General features: G+C 36.9%; 1 protein-coding gene across 5 annotated transcripts in view; it reads right to left on the bottom strand.

The window, feature by feature from the left end:
- The window catches only part of LOC128990684 (bestrophin-4), a 53,019-nt gene that overhangs the window by 3,407 nt on the left and 34,340 nt on the right, over positions 1–15,272 (bottom strand). For 2 of the 5 annotated variants that reach the window (XM_054413196.1, XM_054413199.1), the window contains exons 3-9: positions 12,304–12,414; positions 9,918–10,089; positions 8,337–8,466; positions 5,654–5,895; positions 3,833–3,967; positions 2,271–2,378; positions 1,048–1,272 (exon numbers count right to left, since the gene is read on the bottom strand). In XM_054413196.1, coding sequence (XP_054269171.1) covers positions 1,048–1,272; positions 2,271–2,378; positions 3,833–3,967; positions 5,654–5,895; positions 8,337–8,466; positions 9,918–10,089; positions 12,304–12,414 — 1,123 coding nt within the window. Of the gene's footprint in view, positions 1–1,047; positions 1,273–2,270; positions 2,379–3,832; positions 3,968–5,653; positions 5,896–8,336; positions 8,467–9,917; positions 10,090–10,169; positions 10,342–10,378; positions 10,551–12,303; positions 12,415–15,272 lie in introns of all 5 variants that reach the window. The other 3 variants (XM_054413198.1, XM_054413197.1, XM_054413200.1) reach the window with 3 other exon arrangements.

Raw genomic sequence — 15,272 nt, 5'->3', positions numbered from 1 at the left:
TACACCAGGTAAATAGCTATCTTCTATCTGATAATGTACTATCTTTAGTGTCATTTCCCTCATTTACGAATGCTTTACATAGCTCAAGATAATTTTCATTCGGTACACTGAGGTATTTTTTTTACTTTTCTTGTAAGGATGCATTCTTTGAAACACGTAACTTACATGACTCAACCAAAACAACAACCTTGAAACCCAAAACCTCCCAGATTTTTTACAAACAGTATTTCAGCGTGCCATCCACCAATTAATACCTCATCAAAAGATTCAAACGCTAAAATATTAACTTCAGTTTAGTCATATAGATGAATAAATAACAAATGGAAAATAGATCATTTCTGTGGTTTTATTTTATGTCTTCACTTCGGTGAAATCATTGTATAAATTTATTCAAACTAAAAAGCTAATAATTTACAACCACTCACTTTAAGAACGGTAAATATTTTTCATAGCTCAAGACTTATTTTGTCTTGTATAGTAAGACAGGTAACTAGACTCTTAGAACATAAACATTAACATTAACTAGACTCTGAACTTAAATATGAACTAAAATCTCACTTATGCCAACTACATATTATCAGCATTTAACTCAGCCTGTATTATATGCTACAATATTTGTTACTTAACCTGTGCTTCAACACAGGGTGCACAAAATAAATAAGTGTATGGCAATAGAGCAAATGTTAACATATGGGTTCTTCTTGTTTTCGCATAAACCTTATTATGTATTGCAAAAGTTTCACCAGATATATTTTTTTTTTTTAACTTGGGAGTGCATAGGGTGTAGCTCGACGTCATTTACAGACTTGAATAGGCCTATGGAGTTGGCCAAGTTCAAGATGCAATCGATTTAGTAATTTTGGCATTTACAAAGAGCATCTTTTTTTACAAGACATACAAAGGCGATGTCTTCTCTATGCTATGGATTTCATGAAATGATGTTATGAATTTACAAAACTGTCAACTTCTGACAACGCTCCCTAGTTTGAACCTCCCACAGTTGGTACCCAAGAGTATACATTATTTATGAGGAAACCTCTGCCTTACCAACTTCTCCATGTCGCTCTCAACCTTGAGACTACTAGGTACCAGCAGTTCCTGGTCGGCAGCACTGACAGCTATGTTGGCAGTACTGGGCTGAGGTGCTCGCTCTCTGAAAGGCTCGGCCGCTACAGTGTAAGGTAGCTCAGTGGGAAACACCTCGTCCCAATACTGGTCCTTGATCAACTCTGGGTGTTCATGATGCATCTCATCCACTATCAAATATGACACCTGCAAATGTTAATTTTAATTTTAGGTAATTTAGAAGGTTGTTGGATACTGAAGTAGACATACCATCTAAGAGTACTAGCTGTCGCTAAAAAGAGTTTAGTTAGTTGAGTCAGTCACAAAATATGCTAGTGTCTAAAATATTCTAGCTCATTCTTTTGTTACTGAAATAGTTGATGGGTCATAACAGTAGTTACTACTGTATATCTTACAATAAGTCATTTCATCAGTTTGACTTGGTAAAATAGTTGGTGTATTCAACATAACTTTGTAATTTAGATAGCACAATCTGTCAGTGGCTCACGTCAACTACAACAATTTTGATGAAAAAAACTGGCAACAACTTACTTAATACGGAGATGGAATGACTGGTTGTATCAAAGGAAAGGTCAAATTTAGAAATGGTCAATAATGTGGTTACTTTTTATAGTGTGGTTAGAGTATTATCTGACTTTTGGTAGTGGTGTTGATTTAGTAATATACTAGATGATTGCTAAAATTGGAAATGGGCCCTTCATATGCATTATTGAAGGTGCAAAAATATGTAAAGAGAAGCAATACTAGATGAACCTTCAGAGTGGTACAAGAAATTTTAAGACTAGGCCTACTTAAAAACTAAACTAGCAATTGACATGTTTTCAATGTGCACTTGCAGCTTACCAATGATTTGAAGCTTTTAGACTGAATTGACACATTAACGCATTGTTATGTACTATATGAAATATGTACGCTCTCAGCGACCCTCACACTGAAGCTGGTAACTGCAAATCTTTGCTTTGAGCTACAATTATACTGAGAAGATCCAGGAATTAATTTAACCGACTGTTTGGCAAAATGAATAATGGCACTACTTCACACCAAAGCCTAATTTGCAGTATAAGCAAACTAAAAATTATAAAATTTTGGCTAGTTAGTGGTTTTGTTTATCATTATCTTACATAAAAAATAGTAAACATATTCAGTTGTACTTCTCAATAGAAAAATAATTAAAATAAACTTACCGTAACATTCCTATCGACGATCCAGTTGACTTCGAAATCGTCGTCATCTTCACCAAAAGGGTTGATCAAACTTTCTGCCACTTTGAGCCAACCCATGTAGAAGAAAAACTGTGAAGAATAAAGAAGTTGCACACCCAATGAATTATTAAAACTTCCCTAAAGCTGTTGAAAATTGTTCATTCTTAAGTATAAAATGACACTGGTAATGACATGGACATTACTGCAGCAGCAAACCTGGAGACTAAGTGAATTCCTGGCTAAATTGCTTGGCTTTATCCCCTTACACGTTCAGTGCTGACTGCATCAATTGATGTAGTCGCGCCACGAGCGCTCCTACCTACATCAATTGATGCAGTTGCGCAACCCCCACTACTTTAGTTCAGTATGAGCTCAGCCATTGCCGGGAAACGTTAAAATCGTTGCTAGCCTGAAGCTTAGAATGTGAGCTTTATTTTGGTGTAGGTTGGTACTCAAATTTCCCATAAAATCCCGGCTGACAATGCTTTTGTCCCGGTTTCGGGGATTTTCTCTCTTCAAGCCATATTACAAAGCCACTGACTACTGATCTAGGCGGTGCTGCTACCTTTGGGTGTTTTAGGGAACTGCGTCTAATCTTGGGGTAACGTAGTACAATAGAAGCTGCTCTTTTGTTATTCGTCAGATTGAAAAATTTTAATGTCAAATTGCGTTCACTGTTACGGTACCGCCGCACTGAACGTGTAAAAGTTATCAGATCTATCTTCTATTTAAAAACCATTGGGTTTAACAGGGTACTTAGGTTTGCTGCTACAGGGAAGGTAGTAGAGTGTGTGTTTTAGTCAAATATTAAAAGCCTAGTCTGAAACAATTATATTTACCAAATTTGATCAAAATATATCCATAAACATACAAACTACAACAGTTGACTTATTCTCAATAAGAAAAATACAAGTATTTAAAATGACGTATAATATTTTGGATTTTTTCCGTAACCATCTAGCTTAAAACAACGCTTCAATATACTAAATTATTTTGAAAAACATTAGAATGAATTGGGCAATTTAATAAAATTTGGACTTTAATCAATTTTATGTTTTTTGTTTTGAAAATGAGAAAAACAATTTTTAACCCTTGTTCCCATAGTCTGATAATTCTGATTCAGTAACTCGTTTGAATGGATGTAGTTTTACACATTATTGTACAAAATAAAGAAAAAAAAAACAGATGAATTTTTCTTGAGTCATCGTGCGTTTATATAATGGACACAAACATATGAATTTGAAAGGATTGTGTAGTATTTTTGGCCTCTGGGAACATCAAAACATAAGTAAAATAATTCCGAGTCCAGGCCTTACTATGGGACCTACGGTAATAGCTTATTGCCCATATGGGAAATTTGCTAAAAACAGCTCAATCTTTTATCTAAATAAAGATTTTTGGTTTAACAGAATGTTAGAGTATTTTCATCAGGTTGAACCTTTTATTATTTTAGCTATTGCATAGCCTAATCTGATCTATGAACTTAACAACGCTCCACAAAAACTCCAATAACCTAAAATATGATAAAACTACAAATCAAGTACCTGTAAAGTTGTGAGCACGGGGAAATAGTAGTCTATGGGGTTTCTACGGCTTTTGAGATGACCTTCTTCAATGTCCAGCCACTGACGGCCAAGTACTGAGGTTATGAAGAAAGAATAAGTGGCCAATGTCACTACCTGGTCAGTAACATGTCATAGCGTTAGTGTAAACATTGGAAACATCTTTATTTAAGGACAAGTTACAACCCTAAGGCAACTATATTATGTTCCAACTATGTTTCTTAAATTTTGTTGCAAAAAATGTAGTCGCTGATGAGCGAAAACTGTGCATTACCTTTAAAAATACGACTGCTGTTGCAGGCCTAGTTTGGTGGCTGGCAAACTCTTAGGAAAAGCCAGTGGGATTTAAAGATTTTAACAGATTATCAGGAAAAAAGTGAGCCTTGCTACAGCACTGATATTCCTGGAAGGCTGAGTCAAAAGTGAAAACCAAGTTTTAAACCTATTTTTAAAGTCAATGCAACACCATCTCACTCGGACTTAACTCCTTTAGTAATCATCACAAATTTGGCAAATAATTGTAATGCAAATAATTTGTCTTTGCTATTTTCACCAAGAAAAGATCTGACCACAGAGCGCACCTCAAAACTGAAACGACAATGTAATGGCAGCTCTCATTTTAACAGACCTTCAAAACTAGTATGAGATACGATGTGCATGCCACTGTAGCTAGATGTGTACTGAGTGTAGGGTCATGCACCACCCCAAGCAACATCGATGCCAAACGATTATTATTTTCTCGACAGCCCTTGTATATTACTCTTGAAGTATTAAGGCCTAGAATAACTAGACCGATAGGGTTGACAAGGGGTTTTGTACTTCTTACCTGAAAAGCTGTCAATATTGTGAAGTAAATAAATTAGCTCCAGGCTAAAAACAAATTGACTGGGGACAATAAATTGTGGACATTTATAGGGATGCACTGTGGATGCGATGCTCCCTGGTGTGGATTAACGTCCGCACTAGTGAGTACTACGACTATCCGCAGTACTATCCTGATAATTAGACCAATTAGTAAATTACGAGGAAAAAATGTGGTTCGGATTCCACTATAAACTGTAGGTCCCTTAGTTGCCATTAGCTGTATGGGCTATTAATTAACAGCTGTGTCTAAGGAACATGTCGGCCTTAGTCACTAACAAGACTACAAGATAGTGGCATAGTGGCGTCTCCATCTTAAATAATTTATAATTGAATTGATTGATAAAACTGCCCCAACATTTGAGGTACTTTTTAAATGATGAAACTGCCCCGCTCATTACAGAGCATCAATAAGGGTCGCCTCCCCATCCCAGAAATGCTGAAATTACCACGAACGCCTGGCCAGGTAGCCGCTACGGGTCTGGGGAAAAAGGCAATTATTGTTGTTCCTGCGATCTGTCAACGACTGCAGTCTAATAACTACCACCAATATCAGGAATTACTAGCTTATTTTAGGCTGGGTTAGGTTAGGTTAGGTTGTTAAGTTAGGTTATGTTAGGTATTGGTATTGGTACAGAAACAATTGTGACTTGGCAGGAAAAGTAGTCGACAGCAGTTTTAGAAGACTGCAGTCACTAACAGGACACAGGGACAAAAATAATACCCTTTTTTCCCCAGTCCCGTAGCCACTACCTGGCCAGGCGCTCGTTGCAAATTCAGCATTTCTTGTCTTAACTAGGCGACCCTTTCTAATCCTCTTTAATGAGCGGGGCAGTTTCATCTTTTCAAATGTACCCAAAACGTCGGGGCAGTTTCACCATGCCCAATTGAATACCTTGGACAAAAATACATAAAAACAGTTTTGGCGATTGACATATTTACCTGAGTATAAACTAGAGGTACACTGATAGAGTCGTAGTTCAACAGCAAACCACATTGGCCACGAAACCTGTTGATTTCGTCGATGATAGTCTTAACAGCAAAGTCGTCTCGTATCCTCCCCTCTTTCCGAGCTCTTGTTACGATACTTGCCGCCCACACGATAGGTAACCAGTGCTTGGAATGCCGCGGAAACTTGTTGTTCAGATCTACGATGATTGCTTTTTCATTTTCTAGTAGTAGACCTGAAAAATAAATAAGTCATTAAAGTAAATGTTGATAATTTTAATATTGGGAGAGGTGTGTACAGACAGATATACTGAACTTCTTTTTGTAAAGGATACTATATTTTTTGCTGATACCTGACAAAACGGGCTTTCTTGTACTGGTTAAGGCATGCAGAGTAGCTAATTACTGCATTTACTTTTGTATGCCGCACTCCAGTATTCCAAGCAAACACAACAAAAAGTGTGCTTTTACTTTTTATTAGGCACGTAATATGTGTACGCTTGAAAATAAGTTGGTTACACTTAAAGGTACTACGACTAGGATCAGCTGGTGCAGTGTTTACCATTTCTTTCAACGCTTGGATTAAACCCAACCTAAAACGTCATGTTAAGTGTTAGAAAGACTAGGCTAATTATTTTTATTCTTTATAGTAACTCTAGGAAAAATATAATGTGTAACGTGAGCATAAAGGACGGCAAAAAGCTAATGGTAAGCCATAATATTGTTGTTTTAATGTATTTGATTTTACAATTTATTTAAATAAGAGGAGATGTACATTTAGTTAAACCTAACTTTAATAATTAATCTTTAAAATAAAGCCTCAATTGCATAAGACATGTTTACAAGCTACTAAGTGGTCTTTTTTAAATACAGCTCGTAAACTAACCTATTGTATTTGCTGTACTCATTCGATAGCTGCTATTTTAAAAAAACTCTGGAAAAAGTTTAGTATCTCTTTACACACCACTCACCGGCTTAGCGAACTAAATCTTAAACTATATCCAAGTGTACAACTCGAGACACCTAAGCTGGCACTTGGCCTAGCACGGGCAGTGTAGGTGAGAGGAGGGTGGAGGTAGGGAAAAGACCGGACTGCAAACATTTCCTCTACACAATGGAACATAATGGTTTTGAAATAGATGGTAGTACCGATCCGCCAAGTGCCAGCTTAGATGTCGCGCGCTGTACTCATAGTTTCTTGTGCAGAAGTGACAAGTGGTTAAGTATTGACGATGGGGTTGAGAAATTGGTTAAAACATTCACTGCGGTTGGAAAATGGTCAGCCTGTCGGCTGCGTCCCATGAGAATGAGATACAACTGGAGTTAGCTCTGGCAAGGCAACTTTGCTAGAAAAGAACAAGTATGCTGTAAAATTTTGTTTGGTAAGTACCAACTAGAAGAATTGATCAGATCATGGCTTTATTACAATCCCCTATTCAGCCCCTTGTATCCAATGTACTAAGTATACAATTTCTACAATGTACTACCACTACCAGTCGGGACCACGAAAGTTTGCAGTTGGCGTCAGCCAATCACAAGACAAGGCTAGTGTGATGTTGCCATATCGCCCGTTGACGACACTAATTTAAATACTAAACAATAAGATTTGGCAACACCGCACTCCTCATTGGCTCCTTCGAAGTCACGTGGTAAATAGGCTCCTCCCTCAACTGCAAACTTTCATGGTCCCGACTTTAGTGTTCTATTACATATGGCCACCAACATCTCGATTCTCTCATTCAATGCTACTTCCAATTATATCCCTAGCTCAGTACTCAACAGAATAGCTTAGACTGCATGCCAGTTGTTATGAATGTAATTCTATAAGACCAAAACAGATAGCTGCAGTGAACAATTGCTAACAGGCCCCCAGTATACAACAACAAACACCACCAAACCATACACTATAGTACAATGTCAATGTTTAACCTCAAAATAAAGAATACCCCATTCTTCTAATATGATTGATTACTGTTCAATACTGTTCAATGAAATGGCGACCATACATAGTAGGTATTTTAAGCCAAGTATGAATGGAGATGAGTGTAGGATGAGTGGCGCGATCTTGTAGTCTTGTTAGTGACTAAGGCTGACATTCCTTAGACACAGCTGTTAATAAATAGGCCATACAGCTAATAGCAACCAAGGGATTGGTTAGGCCAAACTAACCGTTTGGTTAGTTTGCACAGTATACAATGCTCTGCCTTTCTCTAGTGCCTCGGCCAGTAAGGCACGTTTTTAGATGCCCTCCCCCTCCCCTCTCCGCGATGGTGATGCCAGCAATGTGTTAATAGCAGGAACAAGTATACTTTTTTACTCGCTAGCTAGTAGTTGTTAGGCAAACTCTCCCTGGTTAATCAAGCCTTTAGAGAGACTTAAATCTCAGTTCAAATCAATTCAACCCGACAACTTGCAATACTTTATTTCTGTTGTTTTTTGCCTCCTGTTGATCACAAATTTATATTAATCTAGAGGTTAAAATACTTTTAATCCATCAATACCTTTCCTCCGTCAAATGTTTACATTTGATCACATTGACGGATTAAAGGTATTTTAACCTCTAGATTAACTTTCAATAGTTTCAATTCAATTAACAAGAACAATACAGTCATCTAATACGCCCCACTTTGATTAAAAAATGATCATATAATTTATTATTTGTTGCACAAAACTTTACCCGCTTCCACAAAGTGGTCGATTGTAGGGAACCTCTTCTTGACCCGAGGAGAGATCATGGTGAACACCATCGTGAGACAGAGACAGACGTATCTCATGATCGTACGTCTCATCAGCCTGCCTCGCTCATCCTGTACAGACGACAGAGTCGGATCAACTCAAATTATCTTGGCTCATAGAATTCAGTTATGTATACCTACACAAGTAGTGTCAATTGAGTACAATAAACTGGTGTTCAAAAATTTGGAAATCTAATGAACTTAATTATGAATGTAAATTTGAAAAAACTGAATTGTAAACATTGAATTAAATTGTAAAAAATGTTATAGGACTTTGTTGGAGGAAAACATTAGAATACTGTAGTTCTGACTGAAAAAACATTCGTTTGGAAATTGCTTCTCAAAGTTAATTAAATTTACATTGTATTTTAATGGCAAATGGGTAGTGTTTACAAGAAACAAATTTTTGCCCACATAATAATGAAATCAAACATATTATTTTTACAAATGAACTTTTATTATGAATGCCAACCTCAATTAGTGTAAGAAGAAGTGCAAGATAGTCTTCGCCTTCTTTTAAAAATGACACCTTCAAATCTGTCAGCATATTTAAGCTTCAGCATTTATATTAAGCTAATGCAGCTCATGCTTAATGATTGCATTATAGTTACATTTAATTAGTTAACTACCATTTTTAAATCATTCAATTTACCATATTAGATTAGATCAGGTACAGTATTACAAAACATTTATGAATTAGTAGATGCAACAATCATTCCAGATAGTAAAACTAACTACTGTACTAATTACAAATTGTGAGTCAACAAAAAAAGACAATTACAGGTAATAAATTTAAAATTGTCAAATAACAAAATAACAGCTAAACATTCTTGACATACTTGTAATCACAAATTTTGAAAATAATGACATACTTTAAATAAACAACAACATATGAGAATAATTACCTCATACTAACGTAACAGGGCACAAGGGCCGAGGTTTTATAGATTGTTGATGGGTTGGGATAGTAGGCTTGCTTGAATGGTAAAGAATCCAACAAGAAACAAAAAATGTTCATTATTTGTAATAAACAGAATTTTTCACTGTCAAAAGCATTTTTAACCAAAGAGAGGTTTCAGATAGCAATAAATCTGTTCCTCTATAGAGTTCTGTGACAGAAAGGACTATTCCCATTTAGATAAGCCTTCTATCCCAGCAGCAATCTTGAATTACCACATTAACTGACTTTAGATCTTGAAAGAAGGCTATGCATCACAATTGTAAAAGCTGTATCCAGTTTTTATGTACATCACCCAATAATTAAGTGAAGTTACTACTTGTCAAACCACAAAAGAAAATGACACAGCTGATGTAAATGCAAAAAAGTCAATCTTTCAATTTCAAAAGCTGATGATGTATTCCCCACATTCGTTGACACATTACTAAACTAACAAACAAACATACATGTTATATACAAAAACAATTGGTACGAACAGAAAAAAACAAAAACAAAATGGTGGAATGAGTGCGGGAAGAGACACATCCAAGTGAAGCCTGTGCAGATATCAAGGCTGTAGGTCTACCTGTCCGTGAATGTGCGAGCTGACAAACACTGCGCACGGGTCCGGCCAGGGAATGGCAATGTACTGATTCCACCATCTCGTCATGATAATCGTAACGTAGAACCCCATGACGAACGAGAGCGGAATCAGTTCGCCCGACTTCTCGCAATACTCGGAAATCTCTTCGAACAGCCTGTCAAAAGCGGAAGGGTTAAGGTAAGGTCGAAGTGACGGCTTGTATGTGTCTCTGTTACTCGGTAAACCTTTAAGTACCTGGCCGTGCACACAGGAGCTGACGTAGACGGCGATGGACGAAGTCCAAGGGATTGTTTGGTACTGGTCCCACCAACGAGTCATGATCACGGAAACGTAGAAGCCCAGCACGAAAGACAAAGGGATGAGATTACTGTAGGTCTCGCAGTATTCAGATATCTCCTCAAACACCCTGAACAGACGGAGAAATGAGTCATCTCATACAGTACCTGGCCGTGGATATTGGAACTGACGAACACGGCGGCAGAGTCGGGGAATGGAATGGCTGCGTACTGGTTCCACCACCTGGTCATGATCACATTGATGTAAAAACCGAGCACGAAAGACAAAGGGATGAGATTACTGTAGGTCTCGCAGTACTCCGATATCCGCTCGAACACTCTAGAAACATTCAACGTTCGGTTTTAGAATTGGGTGTTGAAATATGTGTATTGTGAGTAATTAGTTTGTAGTCCAATGTTTCTTTGGTAGAGTTTAGTAGCGCAAAGATGTTTGCGTGGAAAGATATTTTTGAGGCTTTAAAAGTGTTTTTCATTGAGTGAGTGGTATCTTGTAGGTATTATTGACTATTAGATAGTCAAAGGTATTTCGTAATAAGTTTTGTCGTTACTCTTAACCATCAGTAATTAAAACCTCATTACTACAAACTTTGCTTGATCCGTACAGCTATTTGACAGCAGTTTCTAAAAGTTTAATACAGCTAGGAACATATTACTGTAAAAATTGTAGCACAGTTTACGATGCTTTAAGAGATTGCTGTCTTTTGAATTAAGGCTATTTTTATCGTTAAATACAAGCACAATTCTGGAACGGTCCCAAAATAGTCCTACCTTTTTTCATAGTAAGGTTATTTTATGAAATTAAGAGTGCTTTGGATCCCCAATTTACTCTGATTAACGAGGTTTTACTGTATACACTTCATTGTTTCTTTTATATTTATGATTTTCAGTCATGATTTTTGTATTAAGTAATTAATTTTTTAGGTACTTTATTGACACTAACATTTTATTTGATATTGCAAGAACTATTTCGGAGTCCTAGGAGTGATGCCGATTGAGGTCTAGAATGCCTCTGATTTTTAGCAAATTTCTCTATAGGGCAGAAGCTATAGAGAACTATTAAGTTATAGAGAGCTATGGGTTTTATTATAGGGCGGGTAAAGACCTAGACCCGAGATTAATTTATTTTTTTATTTTGAAGTTCCCAGAGAGGCTAAAATAATATTCGTTCAAATTTATGTATATGTGTGTGTGTTTGTGTGTTCGTCCATAAAAACAATAACTCAGAGTCATTATAGTCAGATTTTGATTAAATTTGGCATGAATATAGAACTGGATAAACTGAATGACTTTGCAAACCAGCAAGATCGAATCATGGAAACAGGGTGTTATGGTGTTATGAAGTTTTTCAAAAATTTTGTTTTTCAAATGTTACGCTTTAAACATAGGAATGCCCAATTTTTCATTACAGCCATCATGTACAGCTTAAAAAAACAAAACAATTTTGATGTTAAAGCATTGTTGACGGAGAAAATTCCAAAAACGTGTACATTTAAAATTTTTATTTTATTTTTATGGAGAAACATAAACATAAAATCTGTTGCATATGTTTCGGTCAAATCAAATTTGATCAAATTTTTAAATGGGGGATAAAATATTACTTGTTTATGGAAATATTTGATTAAAAATCGAATTAGACAATTTGAAATTTGTTTGGTCTGCAGGTTTGCTGTGTGGGGTATTAAAGTGATCTTATGACTAATCATTTCACTTGTTTATAGATCAGTTATAACATACAAAATAGTAAATAAATGAAAAAATACATACAAATGCGCTTCAATTAAGCCCAACTGATATTGACCCCCGAATTCTCTTTTTCAGGAATCAGATTCAAATTGAACCAAAAATCAAAAAAGTTCAACAATTGATCAACTAAGGTAATAAACAATTAATAGAGACAGAAATCATAAGAAATAATAATTAATTAAACTAAAAAAGTTAATCATATAAAACATTGATTGAGATCACTGAGAGATTTCTTAACACTAACTGGATTAGGTTAACAAAAAATATACATGTTAGCAAAATCCCTTTCTCAAGTTGTATTAACTAGGGTTGTTTTAAGTAAAGCTTACTTTTTTTGTTCTGGGTCCAAGACAAATCTGTAGAGAGCACTGAGGGAGTAGTAGATACCAAGGAACGCTATCAAGTCTGGCCACACTAGCTTGTAGATGCTGCCCTTCCATCTGGAAAACATAATTGTTGGTCAATACTCTGTGTAAATGTATCTAATGTGATGTACAACAGACATAATTCTACTTCCCTGTCACCATATCACTCATTACGAAATTCGGATAGGGTACAACCAGTGGGACAACTAAGGGGTTTTTTAACCAAAATATGAATGAAGATGAAAGTGGGATGAGTGTGAGATACATTATCAAAACTATGCTAATGACTAGTGGCAATAGGCAATCAATAAGATTGTTATGCTAACATAAAACCATCTATCCAAAAATATTTTGGGAATTTGTAGTGGCTCATTTAGTGACCACCAAGAACACATGATCTTGTCCGGCCACCAGCCACGATGTCAGTGTTGTTTGGGGGTATGGTGTCCTGTGCAGCTGTTTCTTAGCCCAGTGGTCAATAACTGCTGGGTCCAGTTTTAACTACTGTATCAATTTTTTTTGTTATTTTTTCATGATTTAATGAGCAACTTTTGTATTTTATGCCAAACAATACTACTGTACTTGACTTCTCAGCCCCATTTCTTAACTATATTATTTTCTCTTAAGCTGGGTTTTCCTAGGCGCGGAAGCGGAGAGCGGAGAGAGGAACGCGGAGAGCGGAGAGAGGAACGCGGAGAGCGGAGAGAGGAACGCGGAGAGCGGAGAGAGGAACGCGGAGAGTGGAGAGAGGAACGAGGAGAGCGGAGAGAAGAACGTGGAGAGCGGAGAGAGGAACGCGGAGAGCGGAGAGAGGAACGCGGAGAGCGGAGAGAGGAACGCGGAGAGCGGAGAGAGGAACGCGGAGAGCGGAGAGAGGAACGCGGAGAGCGGAGAGAGGAACGCGGAGAGAGGAACGCGGAGAGCGGAGAGAGGAACGCGGAGAGCGGAGAGAGGAACGCGGAGAGCGGAGAGAGGAACGCGGAGAGCGGAGAGAGGAACGCGGAGAGCGGAGAGAGGAACGCGGAGAGCGGAGAGAGGAACGCGGAGAGCGGAGAGAGGAACGCGGAGAGCGGAGAGAGGAACGCGGAGAGCGGAGAGAGGAACGCGGAGAGCGGAGAGAGGAACGCGGAGAGCGGAGAGAGGAACGCGGAGAGCGGAAAAGAGATAAACATGGCGGACTAAAAATGTAACTATGAAACTATTAGAAACATTATTACATTAGTAATTTATAGAACATTAAGCAATATTTAAAACATTAAAATGTGAAATAGGCCTAATTTTATTATAATTTATCTAACAAAAACCTAACCTAGCCTAGGCATAACATAGCCTAAAATGGTTAAATTAAATTGAAACATTACAGTGTAGTAATGGAAAACTATTTGCCTTGATGGAACAGTAATGTCAATTTCGTCTACCAAATAGAGTGTGCATATTTTTGAACCCATGCATTGCCATAGTTAACCAAAACATGGAAAACATCAATAAAACAAAAGAACTGCTACATTATATTAAATTGCATGACAAAAACCACTGTGAAAATGACAGTTGTGCATGTATATTGTAGTTGGAAGATGAGGTAGAATTGTAAATGTCCAGGTACGGTTGAATGACCGGCGACCGCTGCTGTATGAAGGTGTGATTATAGGCTTCACGGCAAACCACGCCTTCTACACCACAAGGAAATTGTGGACTCGCAGTGAGAGGCAAGGTCACGGTTTCCTACATCTTACATCATAGAAACGTCCTCACTTGTACTGTAGCTTGGTCAGGGAAGAGCAAATTAAATAACGTAAAATATGGAAATACCCCCGCCGCAGCAAACCTGCAGACTAAGCGAATTTCCTTTGCCTGATTGGATTTTACACTAAAATGTCTCCTTAAAAATGTCACATTTATTCCCTATTTAAATAACACTAGTTTAACGAGTACTTAGGTTTGCTGCAACAGGGAGCGTAAAAAGGTGTTTTTTTGTAAAATATTAATAGTTTGGTATGAAATGAATGCATTTTCCAAATTTGATCAAAATATGTTCCTTCATAAACAAGCAAACTACAAAAGTTTACTTATTCTCCATAAGAACAACATGGGCATTTTAAATTTACCGATTTTTTTTAATTTTCTCCGTAACCATTAGGCGCATAATAACGCTTCAATATACTAAATTATTGGTTTTTTAAGCTCTACAAAATGGTTTGAAAAGAAACTGCTAAATTTTAAGTATTTAGGGTCAAAAATGGGAAAAACCAATTTTTACCCCATAAAACCCCCCATAAACCCCTGTTACCATAGTCCGATCATGCTGGTTCGCGAACTCGTTCGAATAAACGTAGGTTTACATGTTTGTACCAAATTTCATCAAAATCGGATGATTTTTTCTCTAGTTATCGCGCTAACAGACACATATATAAATATATATATATATATATATATATATGAATTTGAACGAATGGTGTTTTTGGCCTCTAGGGACCTCAAAACGAAAAAGTAAATCGGCCCCGGGTCCAGGTCTTACCATGAGTACTACGGTAATAGCTTATTCCCTATATGGGAAATTCGCTAAAATAATATACAAACCCGATAGCATAAACTAGCAAAATTACCAGTATGCCTACTGCAACTAACTGATGGTAGTTACAAAAACAGGTGTTATTAGATTTTTAACATGTGTAAGTCAGAATAAAAATATTATGTAATTGTATGGCTAATTTTCGAAACCATGAGAGAGTTAAAATCGGAAACTCAAGTACAAAAGAATTTCCATGAATTATACAGCTTAGACAATTGATTGAGGATTATTATCGGTAAACAGGGTTTCTGCGAATCCCGGGGAAAATATAATAACAAAACAAAGAGAATATAATAACTATCGCACTAAAGAAAGTTTGTAAACAATCTCGATTTGAATTTAAAGGCACTAAGATCAGTTGAAG

The sequence above is a fragment of the Macrosteles quadrilineatus genome, unplaced genomic scaffold, assembly GCF_028750875.1.
Source record: "Macrosteles quadrilineatus isolate MER2022 unplaced genomic scaffold, UCM_ALF_1.0 Scaffold_3__2_contigs__length_128488019, whole genome shotgun sequence".
Taxonomy (NCBI): domain Eukaryota; kingdom Metazoa; phylum Arthropoda; class Insecta; order Hemiptera; family Cicadellidae; genus Macrosteles; species Macrosteles quadrilineatus.
The sequence above is the reverse complement of the archived record's forward strand: the minus strand, read 5'-3'. Positions and strand labels throughout refer to the sequence as shown.